Raw genomic sequence first — 23145 nt, forward strand, 5'->3', positions numbered from 1 at the left:
ACAGATTCTAGGAAACTGGCATGTATTTATCACAATTGCACCATTTCTGACCTTCCCAGCCGAGTTTCGACAAAAGTCAAATGAGGAAGCATAACAACTGCATGATTCACGTAACAACTTGCAGTGATTCGCTTAACTCCCTGTGGCAAAAATGGGGCGAAACTCACAACTGTCTTGCTTAGCCATGGAAATTCTGGGAAATTTTTTAGACCCTCACTTACGTTTTAAGCTCAATTGGGGTTGTAAGTTGATGACTTCCTGCAGCTAGACGTTTTCCAGAAACACAGGTAGTCCTCGACTTATGACTACTGAGCCCAAAACGTCTGTTGTTGAATGATACATTGATTGAGTTTTGGCCCATTTCTTGCCATTAAGTGAATCACTGCAGTTGTTAAGATAATAATATGATTGCAAAATGAATTCTGGCTTACCCATTGACTTTGCTTGTCAGGAGGTTGCAAAAGGTGATTGTGTGACCCCGGGACATTGCAACAGTCATAAATGAGTCAGTTGCCAAGCATCTGGATTTTGATCATGGGAATTGTGACCATGGGGACGACAAAACAGTTGTAAGTTCGAAAAAAGCTCTTAAGTCACTTTGAGTGCCGTTGTAACTTTGAGCAGTCTCTCAATGAATTGTTGTAAGTTGAGGACTGCCTGTACGTGTTTCCTATTCTCACATGTTAAGGAAAGGAATGTACTGACCCATCCGCTTCCTTTTCAGACTAGGAACATGTTCTTCCACCACGTTGGCTTTTGTCCCAGTAGGAGGGAATTGCTTGCACGAAACAAAAGATGATGATGAAGAAGAAGAATCATTTTCTTCGGCAGTGGTAGTAGAAGAAAGATGACGAGGAGGTAGCGGAACTGGCATCTGTACAGAAATGAGAAACATCGCATGACACAGAGAGACCATTTTCAAGTGGCCAATACAGTTAGTCCTTGACTTACAATAGTCCATTTAGCCACGGTGGCGCAGTGGTTAGAGTACAGTACTGCAGGCTACCTCTGCTGACTACTGGCTGCCTGCAATTTGGCAGTTTGATTCTGACCGGCTCAAGATTGACTCAGCCTTCCATCCTTCCGAGGTGGGTAAAATGAGGACCCAGATTGTTCAGGGCAAGAGGCTGACTCTGTAAACTGCTTAGAGATGCATAAGTCTAAGTGTTATTACTATTGCCTGTCCTTCCTTCCTTCCTTCCCCTCCCCTTCCCAGTGAATAGAATGCAGTATGGCAGGCTCACTCTGCCCACTGCCAGCAGTTCAATCCTGTCAGGCTCAAGGTTGATTCAGTCTTCCATTCTTCCAAGGTGGGTAAAATGAGGACCCAGATTGTTAGCACCAGGCTGACTCTATTTAGAGACGGCTGCAAAGCACTGTGAAGCGGTATATAAGTCTCAGTGCTATTGTTATTATTATCTCTCTCTTTCCCCCTCTCTCATCTACAGTATCTATCTATCTATCTATCTATCTATCTATCTATCTATCTATCTATCTATCTATCTATCTATCTATCTATCTATCTATCTACCTACCTACCTACCTACCTACCTACCTACTACCTAACTTACCTATCATCTATCTATTTCCATTTGTTGCATCTTGTCCTGCCTTCAGGTACTTTGGAGAATAGGTTGACCTCCTCTTCTTTGTGGCCGCCCCTCAAATACTGGAAGACTGCTATCATGTCCCCCCTGGTCCTTCTTTTCTCTAGACTAGCCATACCCAATTCCTGCAATTGTTCTTCATATGTTTTAGTCTCCAGGTCTTTGATAATCTTAGTTGCTCTTCTCTGAACTTTTTCCAAAGTCTCAACATCTTTTTTGTAATGTGGAGACCAAAACTGGATGCAATATTCCAGTTGAATTTCAACTGTGGATGTAGGTTAATCTTCTTAGAGTGATCACGGCCATCTTGAATTAACTAGTACTAGTACTTGAGAGATCGCCTGCTGCCAATTACCTCCCAAAGACCCGTTAGATCACACAGGGTCGGCCTCCTCCGGGTTCCGTCCACCAGCCAATGCCACCTGGCTACTACCCGGGGGAGGGCCTTCTCTGTGGCAGCTCCGGCCCTTTGGAACGAACTCCCCGCAGAGATTCGGACCCTCACCTCTCTCCAGGCCTTCCGGAAAGCCGTCAAAACCTGGCTGTGCCGGCAGGCCTGGGGCTGATGAGTTCCCCTCCCCTCTCGACTTGTATGGTTGTATGATTCTTGTTTATTTTAATCACGTGTATTGTGTTTTATGTTCCCTTTTCCCCCATTTGAGTTGTTCGCCGCTCTGAGTCCCTCCCGGAGAAGGGCGGCATACAAATAAACTAAATCTAAATCTAATCTATTCTAGTGGGGTGTGGTGGGTTTTTTTTTGGGGGGGGGGGGTTTAACGTTCAGCATTGTACTGAGCTTTGTATCCTGTATTGTTTGTTCAGGCTGGCAGGCATAAACACACTTAAATAGGCAGGATAGTGAACTCATGAGAAAGTAATGAAGTTGCCCAGATTTGCATCATCAATGAGATGGGCATATAAAACATATAAACAAATGAAAGTGAATATTCAAACGTTTCTTTAAAAGAAACATCCATTAGCTGTCATAAGAAAATGGGCTTGGCAACTCCATAATTGACTTGGAGCAGTTCTTAACAGTATTTATTTATTCCTAGGAAAAAGAATGTGCCGCTTTGCCAAAATAGTGCTCACGAAAGAGAATTTTCTAAAAACAAGCTATGAAGCCACTAGAGAAACAGATCAGCTGTCCTGATTTACTCTTAAGACTGGACTCGGTCCCCGATTCTCGTAACTGACTAGGTTTCTATGGAAATGCAACATCATCCAGGTCAAGGTTGTCCCAAAGGTGCTTTTTCCAAAAGGCAATCGGACTTTCTTGGGTTTTTTTTTCTTTTCAAGAGCTGAAGAAGTTTCTTGGATGAGAAGCAAAACATTTTTCAAATGTTTGTCGAGTTTGATGAAAAGAAGGACTAGGGGAGACAGGATAGCAGTCTTCCAATATCTCAGGGGTTGCCCCAAAGAAGAGGGAGTCAAACTATTCTCCAAGGCACCTGAGGGCAGAACAAGAAGCAATGGGTGGAAACTAATCAAGGAGAGAAGCAACTTAGAACAAAGGAGAAATTTCCTGACAGTTAGAACAATGAATCAGTGGAACAGAAGTTGCCTCCAGAAGTTGTGGATGCCCCAACACTGGAAGTCTTTAAGAAGATGTTGGATAGCCATTTGTCTGAAGTGGTGTAGGGTTTCCTGCCTAGGCAGGGAGGGGGGGTTGGACTAGAAGACCTCCAAGGTCCCTTCCAACTCTGCTATTGTATTGTATTATACATCTGCAAGAAAACCACCAAGTTTAGGGAGAACCTCATGACAATCTCATTCCAGAATCTCCTGCAATTCCTCCCTGATACACTGGAAGGTATCCGAAAACTTTCGTTTAAAAAGTTAATAAGTACCATTTCCTAAACTAACAAGGAGTCAAGATTCTAAAAAAAAAGTCTGTGGGCGAATGCTTTAAATGTCTGATGTGCTCATCAAAACACTACCTCTGAAAATTTGGAGCCTTTTTTTCCACAAAACCCCCCCCCCCACCCCTTACGTGTTGCTGTTTTATACTCACACACTGTTGGATAGAACGGAAGAATTGAGAAACATCCCTGATGGCACGTCCAAAGTTTTCATAGGTTTTGACGTAAGGGCGGATCCAGGAGGGCAACTGGGCTCTTATATCAGCCCGCATGAACCTGTTGGGAATTGAAGGCTTGTAGTCAGCCCTGACAAAAATATTATGGGTAGTCCTCGACTTATGACTGCAATTGAGCTGAAGATTTCTGTTGTTAAGCGAGACATTTGTTAAGTGAGTTTTGCCTCATTTTGTGACCTTTCTTGTCACAGTTGTTAACTGAACTATCACAGCTGTTAAGTTAGGAACACTGTTATTAAGTGAGTCCGGCCTCCCCATTGACTTCGCTTGCCTGAAGGTCACAAAACGAGATCACGTGACCCCCGGGCCACTGCAACCGTCATAAATATCCGAGGTGCCGAGGTGGCGCAGTGGTTAGGGTGCAGTACTGAAGGCCACTACAGCTGACTGTTATCTGCTGTAGTGGGCCAATAACCTCCCTGCGTCCCATCAGATCGCATAGAGTAGGCCTCCTCCGTATTCCATCCGCCAGTCAGTGCCGACTGGCGACCACCCGGAGGAGAGCCTTCTCAGTTGCTGCTCCAACGCTATGGAACAATCTCCCCGTGGAGATTCGTACCCTGACCACAGTCCAGGCCTTCCGTACAGCCCTCAAGATCTGGCTAGCCCGTCAGGCCTGGGGATAAATTTTCTTGCCCCTCCCGAATGCTGAGTGAATGTTGTGTTTTAGTACTTTTTAGTTATCTCACAATTTTTTTTCTGTATTTTGTCTTTCACTCCCCTTCCCCTTACTATTGTAAGCCGCCCTGAGTCCCCTCAGGGAAAAGGGCGGCCTATAAATGCTAAATAAAATCTAAATCTAAATCTAAATCTGCAGTTCAGCGGTTCTAATCTCACCGGCTCAAGGTTGACTCAGCCTTCCATCCTTCCGAGGTGGGTAAAATGAGGACCCGGATTGTTGTTGGGGGCAATATGCTGACTCTGTAAACCGTTTAGAGAGGGTTGAAAGCCCTATGAAGCGGTATATAAGTCTAACTGCTATTGCTATTGCTATAAATATCAGTTGCCAAACGTCCAAATTTTGATCATGTGGCCATGTGGGGATGCTGCAACTGTTGTAAGTGTGAAAAATGGTTGTAAGTCCCCTTTTTTTAATTGCCGTTGTAACTTTGAACGTCAATAAATGAACTGTTGTAAGCTGTGACTCTACCTGTCCAAAGAGATCTGATCTCTATATTCAGTAGATGAGAAGAAAGAAGTTAACATTAATGGTACAAAATTCTACAAGAAGGATCACCTTTGGTCGCAGAGGAAAATGGCACCATAATCCTGCCGATGCCGGATAACTCTTCCAATAGCTTGGTTCACGGCACGAGAAGCCTGCTGTTTGTACCAGTTCTTTCCAGACAAATACTAAAACGGGGTAGAAAGAATACAGCTTCATTTTAGAGTGTTGCCTTCTGTTTTTCATTCACAGCCTTAAAAAAAAAAAAGCAAAAGACCAAACATGGTTTAAAAATTTCATCCCTGCTCCCTCTTACGAGAACACCTATGTCAGTGTCTCAATCTGCAGTTGACCAGAAGAGGGGAAAGTTGTAGGCTCCCATTCTGGGAAGCTAGCTAAACCACTAACCCAAACAAAATCCCAATTAAATCTAGCAATATAAAAGATCTTATCATTTAATCTGTGCATCATTCCTTCTAGACTGCAGACAGATGAGAAGGCCAGGATTTACTGGTAGGCTTTTTACAATATTTGAAGTGGAAAACAAGAGTGTCCATTTCACATGTTACAATGGCAATAGCAACTACCTCCCCCAAATATCTCACTAAAATGAAGAACATCTGAAAGTTTGTGAGCAAAGTTCAGTCCGCTTGGAAAGCATTCGGCAACAGTGCCTGTAGCTCAAGAAAAACCTGGATAGAAATCCATTAAAAAGACTAGAATCCAGGTTGATCAACTCAAAAATGACCGTTGTACGTATCTGAACAGTCGTTCTCGGTGCACTGCGTGAGAATCCAAAGAAATGGGTTAATTTTGGCCTGCCTGCCTCGAGACTGAATTGAAGAAATTTGGCCATGCCTCCTTTTTCACTTGGCTGATCAGTTTTTTTCAATGGAAGGCAGGGCCGTTTCGAGAGATGAAAGCACATGGAATGCCCTCCTGACTCGAAACTCCGTAGCCACCCTCGACCCCGGGCCGACTTGTGTACAGGTGGTGTTGGATTCTCACGCAGCGCACCGAGAACGACCGTTCAGGTAAATACAATGGTCATTCTGCAATGCGCTGCTAAGAGAATCCAAAGGAATGGGGTATGGCTAAGCATACGGACCTAAGGATGGGTAGAAGACCGGTCCAGGGATCCAGTGTCCAAGTGAACCGACTGCAAAACCCGGCATCCGAATTCAGCTTTGGCTGAAGCACAGCTGTCCAGCTTGTAGTGCCTGACGAAAAGCGATAGAGATGACCACATCGCCGCCCTACAAATTTCCTGGACGGAGGCTTGCATGGCCCAGGCTGTAGTTGTGGTTGTGCTGTGCGTTGAGTGGGCTGTGATGTGTCGGGGGGGGTGGGTGGGCGGTCCTGTACCTCATAGGCCTTGGCGATGCAGGCCTTCAGCCATCTTCCAATCGTGGTGGATAAAACCTTCTGGCCCATGGAGCCTGGAAGGAAGGCCACAAAAAGGGCCTCTGTTCACCGGAAAGACGCTGTGCGGCTGATGTAGTGTTGAAGAGCTTGTCATACGTCGAGGTGATGCCATTTCCGTTCACAGGGGTGCGTTGGACGAGGGCAAAAGTCAAGTAACACCAACTCCTGGGCCTGATAGAACTAGGAGTTGACTTTCGTGAGGAAGGAAGGATCAAGGCGCAGGACCACCCTGTTTGGGTGGAAAATACAGAGGTCGCTGCGCATTGACAGAGCTGCCAGTTCAGAGATCCTCCGAGCCGAGGTTATCGCCACAAGAAAGGCTACTTTCAGAGTCAGTAGACACAGACTAATGGAACGGAGTGGTTCAAACGGTGCAAATGTCAAGGCTTCAAGTACGAGTGGGAGTTCCCATGACGGGTAACGATGAACCATTAGAGGTCTGGAGTTGGCAGCACCTCACAGAAAGGCTCGAACCCTGGGATGGTGCATAAGTGATCAACCCGCACCTCCGTGGAGCACCGTGGCAAGCGCTATCGTCTGACTTCATAGCGTGTTCAGGGCCAGCCCCCTGGAGGAATTCCAGGACTTCAGGGAGCGAGGCCTATCTTGGGGCAATCCCCAGGGGGCAGCACCACCTACAGAAGGTTGACCACGTTGCATTGTACACCCGGTAGTGGAATGTCGTCTGGCCACCTGGATGGTACCGATGACCTGCTCAGAAAAGTTGTCTCATCTTAGTATGTCCCCCTCAATGGCCAATTGGAGCCACTGAGGGTCCAGGTGTAGGAGGGCCCCTTGGGTAAGAACTATCCTAATATCCGGGATCCTCCAGGGCGGGGTGACTGATAGACTGGTCAGGTCAGAGAACCAGGTTCTGCAAGGCCAGTGTGGCACCATCATCAACACCTCCGCTTGTTCCATCAAGATCTTGCGAATCACCCTCGGGATGAGCGGCAGGGGCAGAAACGCACATTGTAGACCCCTTCCACCCCGGGAGTCCAGAATCAGCTGAAGAAGCGAGGTAGATGGGTGTTGCCGGGGGAAGCAAAGAGGTCCGAACCTGTTGTGGCCCAGCAGAATCCGGTTGAGCTGCTGATGGACTTGGATAGCGAGGAACCATATGAGTCTGCCAGGGAAGATGTGGAGGACCCTGGGCAGGGTTCAGATTCAGAGCAGGGACCAGAGAGGCTGGTTGGCCACCAGGAGGCGCCTGAGGCATGGAGCAGTGGGGAGAACTCAAGGCTGTTTGTTCCTGAAGCCAGACACAGAAGGGCGGAGAAACGGAAGCAGCAGCTGCGGAGGCAGACTCAGAGATGATAATTAAGCCCAGGTGGTTGTGGCTTGGCCCCTCCAAAGAGAGTATATAAGTAAAGAAGTGGGGTGGAGTCATTTGCAAGACACAACCATTTGAAACTGTATTGGAATACTCTGTCTGTCATGTATCTGTGCCTGTTGGATTTTCAACTAGTCTTGCATGTGAGTCGTGCCTGGGCCCTCAACCAAAGGAGTTGATAAAGCCGTGATTAAAGAGTGGCAAACAGCCAAGTCTGTGTCTGGGTGATTTGCAGGTCAGACAGGGGGTCAGAACACAAACCTGTGAGCCAGTTCCTGGAACAAATCTGGGTGGAGCCTCCACTCCACCTGGTCCACAGTCTCACGACTCAGCTAATCCGCCTGTACATTCACTGAGCCAGAAATGTCATCTGCCCTGATGGATAACAGATGGGACTCTGCCCACGGGCACAATGCTTACACCTCCAACATCAGGCTCCTGGAATGAGTGCCCCCCTTGGCGGTTGATGTGTGCTTTGGTGGCCACGTTGTCTGTCAGGATTAACATGCCACCAGGTCTCTGAATTCTTAAGGGCCAGATGAATGGCCTGAAGCTCCAGCCAGTTGATGTTGTTTGTCAAGTCCTGGGGGCTCCAACGTCCCTGGGCTACTCTCGCTTGAGAGTGAGCGCCCCAACTGTACAAGGTGGAATTGGTCGTGATCGTGATCTGATCCGGCTCTCTGAACAGACAACCTTTCACCAAGGTGGAGGAGTTTCACCAGTAGAGAGATCAGATCACCTTGGAGGACGGTCACACTGTGATGTCCGGGACACCCTTGTGCATCCTCTGATGTGTGAGGAGGAACCATTGGAGATGGCGGGCATGGAGTCAGGCCCATGGGACAATCACTTATAAAGCCCTACATGGTATTGGACCTGGGTACTTGAGAGACCGCCTCCTGCCAATTACCTCCCATAGACCCATTAGATCCCACAGATTAGGCCTCCTCTGAATTCCATCTGCCGGCCAGTGCCAGCTGTCAACCACCCGGAGGAGGGCCTTCTCTGTGGCTGCTCCGGCCCTTTGGAACGAGCTCCCCGTGGAGATTCGGACCCTCGCCACCCTTCAGGCCTTCCGGACAGCCATTAAGACCTGGCTGTCCCAGCAAGCCTACTCGAATTTGCTGTGCTTGCTGTGTTTTTTAAATCGTTTGTATTGTTGTCCTGTTTTTGTCTTACTTTTCTGTATTTGTTCCCCTTCCCTTGGCTTTTGTTCAGCTGCCCTGAGTCCCTTCGGGGAATAGGGCGGCTTACAAATCGAATAAATTCCAATTCCAATTCCTATGCATGATATCAACTTCCCAAGTAACATGTATAGCAGTGATAGGTGCACTGACCTTTGGGTCCGTACCTGGGTCACCAGGGCTTGAATGCTGGTGCAACGATCGGGTGACAGGGACACCTGACATTGAACAGAGTCTATTAGTGCCCCGAGATGTATCAGGGATGTGGCTGGAATCAATTGACTTTTGTCCATATTTACCATGAAGCCGTGGAGCTTCAGCAACCGAATTGTCGCTCGAAGATCCCGACGTGCCAGCTCTGCCGATGCATATTGGATCAGAACATCGTTGAGATAGGCTTGAAGTCTGATGGGGCAGGACCTGAGATGTGCCATCTCCGCGGCCAACAGCTTGGTAAATGTCCTTGGGGCCGACAAAAGCCCGAACGGCAAAGTCCGATATTGAAAATGGCACCCCTCATACGAGAAGCGAAGGATTTTCCGGTGTGAATGTTGAATGGGCACGTGGAGATATGCCTCTTTGATGTCTACTGATGTTAGGTAGTCTACCTGCCGAATGCAGCCCAAAATGGTTTGCAATGATTGCATTTTGAAACGCTTGTACGCCAGGTACACGTTCAGCCTCTTGAGATCTAGTATCACCCTTCAACACCCCCCCCACGAGTTCTTGGGCACGAAAAACAGGATGGAGTATGTTTGTTTTGTTTATGTTTATTTCATTTATATGCCGCCCTTTTCCCCCGAGGGGGACTCAGGGCGGCTCACAACTCAAAACAAGGGAAGGGGGGATACAAACAATTTGACAACAACACAAAACAATACATAATTTAAAAGCGCAACAATCATACCATTCGAGATAGGGGCACGGTTCTTTAGCCCAGGCCTGTCGAAACAGCCAGGTTTTAAGGGCTTTGCGGAAGGCCTGGAGGGTGGTGAGGGTGCGAATCTCCACGGGGAGTTCGTTCCAGAGCGTCGGAGCAGCCACAGAGAAGGCCAAAGGCAAAGCCCGCGTCCGCAGAATTCAAACGGCAAGCAACTAGAGGATGGTGGACCAAGCCTCTAAAGCGGAGCCCAAGTATGGTGCACTGAACTCACAGCCGCACAATAGTTAAACCTTGAGGGCTGGTCCGAAAAGGGACAATTGCGCCCAGAATAACACCCCCTCCCCAGAGGGGATCTTCGTAGTGGCGGTTCTAACTGGCCGACCAGGGAAACCAGCGCGCTTAGTAAAAACAACCTGGAAAGAAAGGATTAGCAAATAAAACAAAAAAAATTACCTGCAAGGAAAATCCAAAGGAATAGGAAATCGAGTACAAATGAAGAGAGAAATATCTCGTTAGGCAGACTGAATGGAAAAAACTGATCAGCAGAGTGAAAAGGGAGGCGTGGCCAAATTTCTTCAATTCAGTCTCGAGGCAAGCAGACCGAAATTACCCATTCCTTTGGATTCTCCAGGCAGCACACTGGAGAACAAGCAGGATTCTTCTGATAAGAGTGCAAAGAGGCCATTGCAAGGTTAAAAATGGAATGTTTTGGAAGAAACCCTTTGTCACGTATGTCACAAAATGGCATGTTTTGGAATGTCAAATTTTGACACGTTTTGCCCGTCTCTATGATCAAAGGGATGCGGTGGCTCAGTGGCTGAGCTTGTCGATCAGAAAGCTCGACAGTTTGGCAGTTCGAATCCCTTAGTGCCATATAACAGAGTGAGCTCCAGTTACTTGACCCAGCTTCTGCCAACCTAGCAGTTCAAAGGCACCTAAAAAATGCAAGTAGAAAAATAGGAACCACCTTTGGTGGGAAGGGAACAGCGTTCCGTGCGCCTCTGCAGTTTAGTCCTGCCGGCCACATGACCACGGAGACCTCCTTGGACAGCGCTGGCTCTTCAGCTTTGAAACAGAGATGAGCACCGCCCCCTAGAGTCAGAAACTACTAGCACATATGTGCAAGGGGAACCTTTGCCTTTACCTTATGATCAAAGCAATGTCCCTCTCTCTCCTTACCGGCCTGCTGACGTCTTTTGCATTCATTTCATCCAAGAACTGCATCTTTAACATGATCCTGGGCTCCTTACGAGGAGGGTACGGAAGGCCTGTGATGATGACGCCTCGTCCATTCTTATCAGCAAAGTCCAACCCTTCGCTCGCCTGAAGGCAAATAAATGAGTTTTGATCAACATTGTCCTGTTAAAGGACAATTGTCTGCAAGAATCAAGGTGCTGCAGAATGGGACAAACTCACCAAGGGGCAATTCAACAAGTACAAAAGTTCGACAGAACGGGGGTCAGTAATAATAAAGACAACCCAAAAATACAAGGGTTACAATGATTTCGACAAAAACGTGGCCACCAATAATAAAAGTAACTGAATGAAACAATGGATACAGCATTGAATTGTCCTGGGATGAATTGGCTGTGGGGAGCTGTCCAAGACCCAAGGTGCTGCCTGGTGTTGTATTAAATATTCAGATTTTCTTTAGAAAACAGCAGCTTAGCAATAGCAATAGCAGATTTTTATATACCGCTTCATAGGGCTTTCAGCCCTCTCTAAGCGGTTTACAGAGTCAGCATATTGCCCCCAACAACAATCCTGGTCCTCATTTTACTTACCTCGGAAGGATGGAAGGCTGAGTCAACCCTGAGCCGGTGAGATTTGAACCGCTGAACTGCTGATCTAGCAGTCAGCTGAAGTGGCCTGCAGTGCTGCACTCTACCCACTGTGCCACCTTAGCCCTAGTGGTGCAATGGTTAAATGCAGTATTGCGGGTTAACTTGGCCCACAACTTGGAGTTTGATCCAGACTGATTTCCTGCTTTCTACAGAATATAAATTACTGGGCACAGCTGATTGTTGCACAGCTGATCGTCAGAACTTTTTTTTAAAAGCAATTTTTTACTACAGGTTTGGGCGAACCGGTAGTAAAAAAATGCTTTAAAAAAGTTTTTTAAATGTTCCGACGATCAGCTGTGCGACAATCAGCTGTGCCATGCAATCGTCAGAACTTTTTTTTGTTTTACTTTTCGTTTCAAAAGTTTTATTTCTTTTAAGGCAAACATTTCATCATTCCTCAATCAGTAAGACATCGAAGTACAATTTTTTGTATGTCAAAATAATTCTAGTTTACCACCAAATTCTTATCTAGCCTAATATTTTTTTTGTTTTACTTTTCTTTGGCATTTTTTTACTACCTGTTTGATTTCTAGCGAATATAAATTGTGTGGCACGGCTGATTGTTGCACAGCTAACTACCGGTTCAGGCTACCGAACCGGTGGCATTTCAGCCCTGAGTTCTGATGATGGAGGGATGGGAAAAACTCTTTTGAGAGTTTTGTTTGTTTAAAGAAAATACACTTTTGAGGCAATCAGGATTGATGTCCTTTAGGATTGACTGATTACCGTCCGAGGGACACTCAAGAGCTTTCTCCCTAATTCAAAAGCAAGGCCTCTTTTCAGTCTTTTGAGAATCAGAAGGAAAGATGACTTCCAGCACGTACAAGAGAGCAGTGTTTCTCAACTTTAAGATCTGTAGACTTCTCTTCTGAGAAACCCTCAGCCCGCATGTTGGTCATGCATAGGAGGAAATGCAGTGTGTCCAAAATAAGCAACGTACGAAGCATCAGGTGGTACTATGTAGTCAGTGTTGGCTTTTCTGGACAAGTTATCTGGAATTGAATCTGATTCTTACTTGGATGGGAGGACGCTGGCTTTAATTTCGACCAGTTTTTTTTTTTCAAACTTGGCAGCTGTGAGATATGTGGAAGACTAGATTGCCAGATGTGCTGGCTGGGAAATTTTGTGAGTTGAAGTCCATCCCTTTTAAAAGAGACAAGTTTGAAAATATTGCTCTAGAACAGTGATGGCTAATCTTTTTGGTGCCAAGTGCCCAAAGCGTGCGCAGGTGTGCACAACCCCAAAATGCAATGTGAGTGCTCCCCCATGCATGAGCCCCATGCATGTGTGTCCCCGTGCATGAACCATCCCCCCCCCCCAATCCATTTTTGGCTACCAGGTTGGTGCAGGCCTTCCAGGCCCAAAACGGGTCGCAGGGTCGCATGAGCACAAACCCCCAAAATGCAATGTGAGTGCCGCCCGCACGTGCACCCCGTTGGAGCTGGGCTGGGGCGACAGCTGGCCGTCACAGCTCTAGAATCTAGTCATATTTATACTGACTGTACAGTTTGAATATACACTGCTCTCATTCTAGAGCTTAACAATTCTGAATTTTGAACTGGGAGAAGGATCTGCATTAAAAACTAACAGCAGCCACAACACACACACACAAACAGAGAGAGGAGGAGAATGAATGAACGAATGAATATATATACGTTTGAGCAACACATACCTTTCCCCTGCACACAGCCAAGAAAATAGCGCCATTTGATTTTGGGCAGACCACCTTTTCATAATAGCCATCCATAACCTAGGGAAAAATTAGATTAATTTAAATAAAATGCATACACTCAAGCACACGCATGCCTGCACACACACAGAGGTAATTGTGGTTTACTGTGCATATTAATATTCTCTCACAATTCCCTTCATGAAAGGGGAATTCTCCTCCCGTCCCCGCTTCATTTCTGTTGTCAAGTTGTGAGTAGAGGTGCATCACGAGTCAGTCTAAACAGCTGCTCAGATCACCCGCGGCGACTGCAGGTGGCTTACAAAGATAAAACCCAAGGACAGAACTCAATAAACTTCCACACACAGCCCTCCCCACCAGATCAGCCATGTGATGGGCTCCATATCACTCTTGGGTCCCTAAGCCCACTGGGAGAACAAGGTCCTCAGGCCTTATGAAGGAATGTGAAGGTGGGGGCTTATCTTATCTCCTTAAGGATAATGTTCCACAAGGAGCGAGCCACCACACAGAAGGCCCTTCTTCTAGGTCCCACAAGATGGACCTCTTTAAGAGAAGGCATCCGTAACATTCTCTGCCTCCCTGCTCTGGAGGATCCAGTAGATGTGGCTGGGAAAAGATGGTCCTTCAAATAACCTAGTTGCAAAACATGCAGTGTTTCCTGGTCACAACCGGCACCTTAAATTAGACTCAGAAACATGTCGGCAGCCAATGCATCCTGCAAGAGAGGCGACACATGAGCAAAACTGTTCAAGCCACCCCATTATGAACCGATGGAAGCTTCTGGATGCTTTTCAAGGGCAGCCCCATGTAGAGCGCGTAATAAAAGCAAGGTCCTGAACTGAACATATATTCAAGCAGTGTCCTTCCCACTTGCAAGTGATCAAGATTGGAAAACACCAACAAAACAAGCCCTCCAATTTTTTTTTAAACAATTGAATCTATTTGCAATTAATAATAATAATATATTGATCAGTATTCAACTAGAGGGGATAGTATGTGTAATGTCTTTTTTTGTGATGCACCTTTCTAATGCTTTGATTGTTTTGTGGAACTTTTTTCTTTTTGTCCTTTAGGATTTTTTTTTTTTGAGCTCTGTATTTGTATTTTAACTTTATTTTGAATACAAATAAAAATATATAATAATAAACATTGGGAAACACTGGCTTTAAAGCAAGAGTTGCTAAGGTTCATGATAACTGATCACCTGTTAGCACTGCTCTCTTCCAGCTGCTATAAGAAATTTCTCAAGACTGGACAAGTTGTGCTGGACAAAGGAGAACAGTAAACTCCCTCCTGCTACTCACACAGGAAGGTTCACAGAAAGAACACATAATTCTTTCCCTGCTTCCAAGGCCACTCTTGTCTTCTCTCTCATGGAGTAAAAATAGCCTTTTTCTCACTTAGCATTTACTAATCTTGGCTTTCCCTAAAGAAATGACTGTGCAGTGATCAAGTCCCAAACCACCTTTAATTGCCAGCCCCCAAATTGACTAGCTAGGTTAGGCAGCTAATATGGGCTACATGTTGGCTGCTAACCTAATTACCTCATTAACCCACTGACCGGCTTTGCAACATTCACTGAACCACCTACCACCAAACAGGCTGTTTTTTTTTTGTGTGTGTGTGTGTGTGTGTGTATAACATGAATAAAATACATGCCCCAAAAGCAGAGGTTTAACCATCTCAAACTTAGCATGTTAGCCAAACAGAACTGGCAGAACTGATGTTCCAAATTAGAAGGTGGGGAACTATGGGCCTTTTATGACTTGTGGACTTCAACCCCCAAACTCCTGTTTGGCTCAGGAATTCTGGGAGTTGAAGTCCACAAGTCATAAAGGGCTGGTTCCCTACCGCTACTCTGAATAAATAAATATAATTACCCATGGAATCCTTTTTTTTGTCCTGCCGAAGTTGGGCGGGGAAGATAGCAATAGCAACAAGCAACAAGCTTGTTACTTGTTACTATATACCACTTCATAGGGCTTTCAGCCCTCTCTAAGCGGTTTACAGAGTCAGCATATCGCCCCCAACAACAATCCGGGTCCTCATTTTACCCACCTCGGAAGGATGGAAGGCTGAGTCAACCCTGAGCCTAGTGGGATTTGAACAGCCGAACTGCAGTCAGCTGAAGTAGCCTGCAGTGCTGCATTTAACCACTGCGCCACCTTGGCCCTTATAATATGTTGTGGACTCTGCCAACCAAAAAAGGTCCAACTGGCAGGGTTTCAGGAAGACCATTGCTGTTATCCCCGCCCTATGGAACAATCTCCCTCACCCCAAAAGTAAGACAGGGGCCCCACTGGCCTCTTTCACTGGCCTTCAGGAAAGACATCAAAACGTGGCTCTGTGGCTGTGATGGCTACTCCAGAGACCACTCTAGATGTCAGTCTGGGGAAGGAGGAGGAACCAGTCCCAGGCATTTCTGGAAGGGAGTTGGTGAATGGCTCCAAGCAGCCAACTGAGAGTAACTTGGCTGAAGCACAGGTGCAGCAGAGCAATCCTGAGGCTTCGGGTGGGGAAATCACACAAGCGCAGCCCATCAGTGATGATGAGGAGGAATAAAATAGAATACAAATCGAAAGGGACCTTGGAGCAGGGGGTGAAATGCTCCGAAGTCTGCTACCAGTTCGCTTCGCAGGCGCTAAGAAGCCTTTTCGGAGTCTGCAAAGGTAATTGGAACGGGGTGAGGACACAGCTGTGCTGCGTGATTTAGATTCACTAGAAAGCAGGATTTCCTGCTTTGCAGCAAACATGAATCATGCAGCACAGCTGATTGACGCACAGTTGATCATCGGAACTTTTTTAAAGAATTTTTTTACTACTGGTTCGCCCTAATCAAAAGTTTAAAAATGCTAAAAAAAAATATTAAAAAGAGTTCCAAGAATCAGCTGTGACAATCAGCTGTGCCGCACGATCATCGGAACTTTTTTAAACACGAGGCTGGATGCATCACACGCTGGGGAAAACGTTGCGATATGTCATGTGACAATAATATGACGCCACGAGTTTAACACCCCCGTTCTAGTCAACCCCCTGCTCAGGCAAAGACTTACGAAAGCATCTGAATATATCACTAAGCCAAGACTATCAGTTAATAAGGTTTACGCAAGGCTTCTGAAAGAAAAGTCATTTCTTGGGAAAACAAGTATGATGAAGTCTCACCGACCTCTGTAAATGCTCCTTTGTATCTCGGTTCTACAAATATTGGTTTCAGGGCTTCTATTTTTCTTGCATAATCATTGGCCTAGCAGAGCAGAGACAGAAGAGATTAGATTAAAATAAAATAAAAAATAGGGAGAACTCCCCCATCATCTAAATTTGGAGGAGTCTCCAAACCTGGCCACTTTGAGACTTGTGGACTTCAATTCCCAGAATTTCTCAGCCAGTGTGGCTGGCTAGGGAATCCTGGGAGTTCTTCAAGGCACATAAGAGCAATAAGAATTGGAAGGGACTGCAGATGTCTTCTAGTCCAACCCCCTGCTCAAGCAAGAAACCTTATACCATTTCAGACAAGGGGTTGTCCAGTCTCTTCTTAAAAGCCTCCAATGATGGAGCACCCACAACTTCTGAAAGCAAGCTGTTCCACTGGTTAATTGTTAGGAAGTTTCCCTTTAGTTGTATGTTGCTTCCTCCTTGATTAGTTTCCATCCATTGCTTCTTGGCCTGCCTTCAGCTGCTTTGGAGAATAGGACTCCCTCTTCTTTGTGGCAGCCACTCAAATATTAGAAGACTGTTATATCACCCCTAGTCCTTTCATATTTTAGCTTCCAGGCCCCTAATCATCTTAGTTGCTCTTCTTTACGCTCTTTCCAATGTCTTCACCAGTTATGTCTGACCAAAACTGGTGTGGTCTTACTAAAGCTTTATAAAGCAGTACTAATACTTCACGAGATCTTGAATCTGACCGATTATATCCCAGAGTTGTGAAGGAGCTGGCAGATGTCATCTCAGAACCCTTGTATCATAGTTTTAAAAAATCTTGGAACAGTGGGGAACTACCAGAGGATTGGAAAAAAGCTGATGTGGTTCCCATCTTCAAAAAAAAAAAAAAAAAAAAAGGAAACAAATAAATCCAGGAAACTACAGACTAATCAGTCTAACATCAATATCTGGGAAGTTACTGGAAAAGATAATCAAAACACAGATTTTTGAACATCTAAAAACAAATAAAGTTATAACTACCAGCCAGCACGGGTTTGTTAAAAACAAATCATGCCAAACCATTCTTATTTCTTTTTTTAAAAATTATTTTAATTTTATCAATTTCATATATACATTCACAATTATATGATCTCATAACTGTTATTAATAATATGTATTTATAACAATTTTTCCCTACTGTTGACAATATACTTGAAGATTGCTTTTTTAACATCCCATATATCCATCTTATCTTACAACGGTCTTACTTCTTCTTCCCTCCCTCCCGCTTTCCTTCCCTCGTTTCTTCTCTCCTACTCCCCTTCCTTCCCTCCCTCCTTCCCCTTCTCTCCTTCCCTCCTTCCTTCCTTCCCTCCTTTCTTTTCTCCTTCTCTCCTTCCTTTCCCCCTTCCTTCCCCCCTTCCTTCTCTCCTACATTCCCTCCTTCCTTCCCCAAACCATTCTTATTTCATTTGTTGACAAAGTGAGTAAATCAGCAAAATGCTGCGGGCATAGTATATTTAGACTTCAGCAAGGCATTTGACAAAGTAGACAACTTGTTTCTTGGTAAGCTAAAAAAATGTGGGATGAACAGCATCGCCACCAGATGGATTTGTAACTGATAAATCGTACTCATCAAGTAGTACATCTACATGGAAGGAAGGAAGCAGTTGGGTGCCACAAGGTTCCGTCTTAGGCCCAGTACTCTTCAATATCTTCATAAATGACTTAGGTGAAGGAATAGAAGGGGAATTCATCAGATTTGCAGATGACACTGACAGGAATAGCCAATACCCCAGAAGACAAGCTCAGGATCCAGAAAGATCTTGACAGACTTGAACAATGGGCCCTATCCAACAAAATGACATTTAATGTGGAGAAAAGCAAAGTTTTACACTTGGGCAGGAAAAGCCAGGGGTACAAGTACAGATTGGGCAAAGCCTGGCTCAAAAATAGTAGCTGTGAGAGGGATCTTGGAGTCCCAGAGCATGATCACTTAAACATGAGTTCAGTAATGTGCTGCAGCAGCCAACAAACCTAATACAATCCTAGGTTGCATTAACAGAGGGATAGAACCTGGTGATTTATGTTCATGAAGATCAGACAGGTGTTCTGCTAACCATTTTCTTGCTTATTTTAATTTTTATTTCTAATCTGTCTTTCACAATTATGTTTTCTTTCTAAACCCGATTTTTCTCTACATTGAGTTTCATTTTGTTGGATGGGGCCTGGTGAACAAGTCTGTCAAGATCCATAGATCTTGAGCCTATCATCTGGGGTGTTGGTTATTCCTGCCAGCTTCGTGTCCTCTACAAATTTGATGAGTGACCCTTCTATTCGCTCATCTAAATCGTTTATGACTTCAACCCCCAGAATTCCCCAGCCAGGTTGTTCAAGTTGAAATCCACAAGTCTTAAAAGTGGCCAAATTTGGTGGAAACACCCCACCCCGCACCCCAATCTAAAGGCTAGTCTGTTCCCCGAAGCCAAAACCTACTTTCCAATATTCCAGGCTTTTCTCCATGACCGGATATGAAGGAAAAAACACCAGGAGCCCATTTGGTATTATTCGGACAAGATTAACTGCAATAAAACACAGAGTGAGTTAAAGCAACTTTATCTGACTTGAGTACTGAGAGAACATTTGCTTTTTAAAACACCTTTGGACATTCCTCTGCTGATCTACTGGCAGTCCTTGACTTACGACCACACTAGGGACCAGAATTTATGTTGCTAAGCAAGGCAGCTGTTAAGTGAATTGCACCCCCACTTTATGATATTTTTGGGCCACTGATATTAAGCAAACCACTGCAATTAAGAGCATCATGATTCATTAAGCAAATCCGGTTTCTCCCACTGACTTTGCTTCTCAGACGCCGTCCGGGAAGGTCCCAAATGACGATCATGTAACTCGGGACGTTGAGACCGTTGTAAATACATGCCGGTTGCCAAGTGTCTACATTTGGATCACATGTGGGTGGGATGCTGCAATGGTTGTGAGTACAGTCACTGGGTGCAAGTCACTGTTTTCAGCACCATTGTAACTTCGGCCTCTAAGTGAATGGTTGTACGTCAAGGGGTACTTATATTTCACTACAGCCCTGTTCTCAACAAAGCAAAGTCTCAGTCTCTCAGCCCTCTTCCTTTTTTAAATTTTTTATTTTATGTTAAACACATAAACACATCAGCAGAAACAGACACATGACTTAAAACAACATAGGAACAAGAAGTTCCATCATGTATCATACAGCAGTTCCGTATCGGTTTCTTTACAGTTAGTGTTTTCCCTTCTATACCTTTCTATCTTGCATTCATGGTGTCCTTATTCGTTATCCATTTTTATGTACTATTCTATATTTATTTATACTTAGCTATTTATAACAAAATATTGTTTACCTATATTGTGTTTTATATTCTTACTATCATTTATTCTCTTACATACAAGTATAGGTATACATTCACATAGTTATTCTTTTTCTTTGCCATTCTTATACTTTTGTTATTCCATTTAAAAGGTTGTAATATACAGTTTGGGTTGTTTTGTTTACCATTCCTAGCGCCTGTTGTAACACTACCTTATTTTCCCTTTCTTTTCTCCCTCCCTCCCTTCCTTCTCTACTTCCTTCCTTCCTCCTCTCCTTCCCCTTCTTTCTACCCTTACCTCTCCCCTACTCCTACCCTCTCTCTTCCCCTTCCTGCCCTCTCTCAGCCCTCTTCCTATCCCTAAAATTTTGGGGTACAAGAATAAATACATTGAAACAGCGAAGGACCAGCCCGCATGCTGCCCTCCCGAGCTCCATTTTCGCTGGCAGAGGGTTGCAGGAAGCCATTACAACCGAAAACAGAGCTTGTTTTCACTAGTAGAGTGCTCAGACCAACCCAGGTACCCCTGACATAAATGACGGCGAGCTGGCCACCCCCCCAACCCCCGAAGTCAAACACAACCCTGATGTGGCCCTCAATGAAATCAACTTTTGACACACCTGCTGTAGGGGATCTCTAGATGAAATGACATCCTAAGGTCACTTCCAACTCTATGATTCCCACTGAATCTGAGAAGTGATTCCCTTCAACGTCAAGAAATTGGCTATTTCTGCACCGCTGACATGAGACTCCAAGAATAAGACACTGAAAATGTGTCCCAACTGAAGTCTGAAGAGATGCTCAGGTACTTGACTAATTTAGGTCTTGGCCTCAAAAAGGATAACTTAGGGATGGTTGTGTGTACACAAGCCCACAAATGTACACACAAATGCATACACATACTATGTGTTTGCGTGCTTGCACAAATTATTTTTCACACTTTCAAACCGGCCAACTCTCTCAAGAGACACACTCTGGGCAGTATGATAAAATGTTAAAATATAAAAACAGTATATGTAAAAATTAAAGCTTTAGAACTAAGCAAGGATTCTGAATAGGGGCCTGCCTCACCTCCACAGGGCAGAGGCAATGGCAGAGGCGGCTCTCTTCCTAGATCCTGCCACTTAAAAGAGTTCTGACAGAATTCACAACACCCAAGAGCCCTGGTGGCACAGTGGTTAGAATGCAGTATTGCAGGCTAACTCAATTTTCATCTACCAGGGGTTCGATCCTGACCAGCTCAAGGTTGACTCAACCTTTCATTCTTCCCAAGTTGGTAAAATGAGGACCCAGATTGTTGAGGGTAAGAGGCTGACTCTGTAAACCACTCAGAGAGGGCTGTAAATCTCTGTGGAGAGGTATATAAGTGTTATTGCTTTCTCAGCCCGCCAGTCTGCCCTCTGTCTGTCTATCTACTTACCTATTATCTTCTATCTACCTAGCTACCTACCTATCCTTCTTTCCATCCATCCATTTATCATCTATGTCTGTCTGTCTGTCTATATCTATCCATCCATCCATCCATCCATCCATTCATCCATCCATCATCTATGTCTGTCTGTCTGTCTATATCTATCTATCTATCTATCTATCTATCTATCTATCTATCTATCTATCTATCTATCTATCTATCTATCTATCTATCTATCTGATAATGCAGTATTGCAGGCTAACTCTGCCCACTGCAGAGGGCTGTGAAGCACTAGAAAGCAGTATATAAGTCTAAGTATACAAGTCTAAATCCCTTCCCTGCCTGACTGGGTGGAGAGAGGCCAGCGTAATGGGATGAAGACACAAACACACACACACAAACCTGAATTATACAGTATGACGTGAAATTGTAATGTCCCCTTGAATTGAATTGAATTGAATTTTATTATTTATATGCCGCCCTTCTCCGGGAGGACTCAGGGCTGCGGACAATTCAAAAGGGGAAAAAGGGGAACATAAAAATGAAATACAGATAATTAAAATAAGCAAGAGTCACACAACCATACAAGTCGAGAGGGGAGGGAACTCATCACCCCCAGGCCTGCCGGCAAAGCCAGGTTTTAACGGCTTTTCGGAAGGCCTGGAGAGAGGTGAGGGTCCGAATCCCTGCAGGGAGTTCATTCCAGAGGGCCGGAGCTGCCACAGAGAAGGCCCTCCCCCGGGTAGTAGCCAGATGGCATTGGCTAGTAGATGGAACCCGGAGGAGGCCAACCCTGTGAGATCTAATGGGTCTGTGGGAGGTAATTGGCAGCAGGTGGTCTCTCAAGTACCCAGATCCAATACCATGAAAGGCTTTATAAGTTACGACTAGCACCTTGAGTATTCTGGACTGACAGCTGCTTACCAAGAGTGGTTCCAGAAACAGATTTTATAGCCCACCAGCTTTTAAAGAATCACCAATATCCGCATTCTGACTTATCTCCTCCTTCAACCCTCACTTATTCTGTTATGTACCCTATCAACTGCACTGGAGCATTCAGTCCTGACCTGCACCCAGATTCTTTCTGCTTTACCTACGGTTTTCCCAATGGCGGACTGGCATTCTTCCGTGAATCTGTAAATGAAGAGAGAAGGAATCCCATCAGCATGCAGCTTCTAGGTGTTAGGAAGGTGGTCATATTGCTCAATTGTCACAATAATTTGCGGGAAAGATAAATGAATCTCTTTTCCATGCTCAGTTCATGGTGCTAAAATTGCTTTCCGTGCCTCTCCAAGCTGTGTGGAATTGTTCTTCAGCAACAAAACTATCTGTTTGTGGGCTCCGGCACAGCCTAACTAACTGCCATCTTTCCACCTGTGACTCTAAAATTCCTATCAGGTACAGGTCATCCTCAACTTACGACCACAAGTGAACCCAAAGTATTGGTTAACTGAGTCTTGCCCCGTTTTGTGACCTTTCTTCTCACACATGTTAAGTGAATTATCACAGCTGATAAGTTAATAAGACAGTTAAGACGGCTTCCCCAGTGACTCGTGCTTGTCAGAAGGTCGCAAAACCTGATCACATGACCCCGGGACACTGCAACGGTCATAAATATGATCACAGGACCATGAGGAAGCTGCAACGGTCCTAAGTATGGGAAACACTCATAAGTCGGTTTTTTTCAGTGCTATTGCAACTTTCAACGGTCACTAAATGAACTGTTTTAAGTCAAGGACCGTGTGTGTGTGTGTGTGTTTGTGTCTGTGTATATATACCATATTTTTCAAAGTTTAAGATGCACCAAGGTTTTGAAGAGGCAAATTTATAAAAAGTTTTTGCACTTTGCAGACCTCCCAAAAATGGCACTTTTTTTGCAAAAACAGGCCCGTTTTTTGTCAAAAAAAGGGGGGGGCATGCATAGTCTTTAGGAGGCTTATAGAGTGCTCCTGGGGGCTGGGGGGGGAGGCAAAAACAAGCAAAAAACGGCCTGTTTTTCATG

At 45.1% G+C, this 23145-nt stretch overlaps 1 protein-coding gene across 1 annotated transcript in view; it reads right to left on the minus strand.

Annotated features, from left to right (window-relative positions):
* The window catches only part of RTEL1 (regulator of telomere elongation helicase 1), a 120167-nt gene that overhangs the window by 33446 nt on the left and 63576 nt on the right, over nucleotides 1-23145 (minus strand). Inside the window, exons 19-26 of the mRNA XM_032218561.1 lie at nucleotides 22237-22277; nucleotides 18867-18952; nucleotides 16396-16473; nucleotides 13212-13289; nucleotides 10875-11018; nucleotides 4943-5058; nucleotides 3622-3745; nucleotides 706-874 (exon numbers count right to left, since the gene is read on the minus strand). Of these exons, the coding sequence (XP_032074452.1) occupies nucleotides 706-874; nucleotides 3622-3745; nucleotides 4943-5058; nucleotides 10875-11018; nucleotides 13212-13289; nucleotides 16396-16473; nucleotides 18867-18952; nucleotides 22237-22277 (836 nt within the window). The remainder of the gene's footprint in view (nucleotides 1-705; nucleotides 875-3621; nucleotides 3746-4942; nucleotides 5059-10874; nucleotides 11019-13211; nucleotides 13290-16395; nucleotides 16474-18866; nucleotides 18953-22236; nucleotides 22278-23145) is intronic.

Source organism: Thamnophis elegans, chromosome 5 (genome assembly GCF_009769535.1).
Source record: "Thamnophis elegans isolate rThaEle1 chromosome 5, rThaEle1.pri, whole genome shotgun sequence".
Lineage (NCBI taxonomy): Eukaryota > Metazoa > Chordata > Lepidosauria > Squamata > Colubridae > Thamnophis > Thamnophis elegans.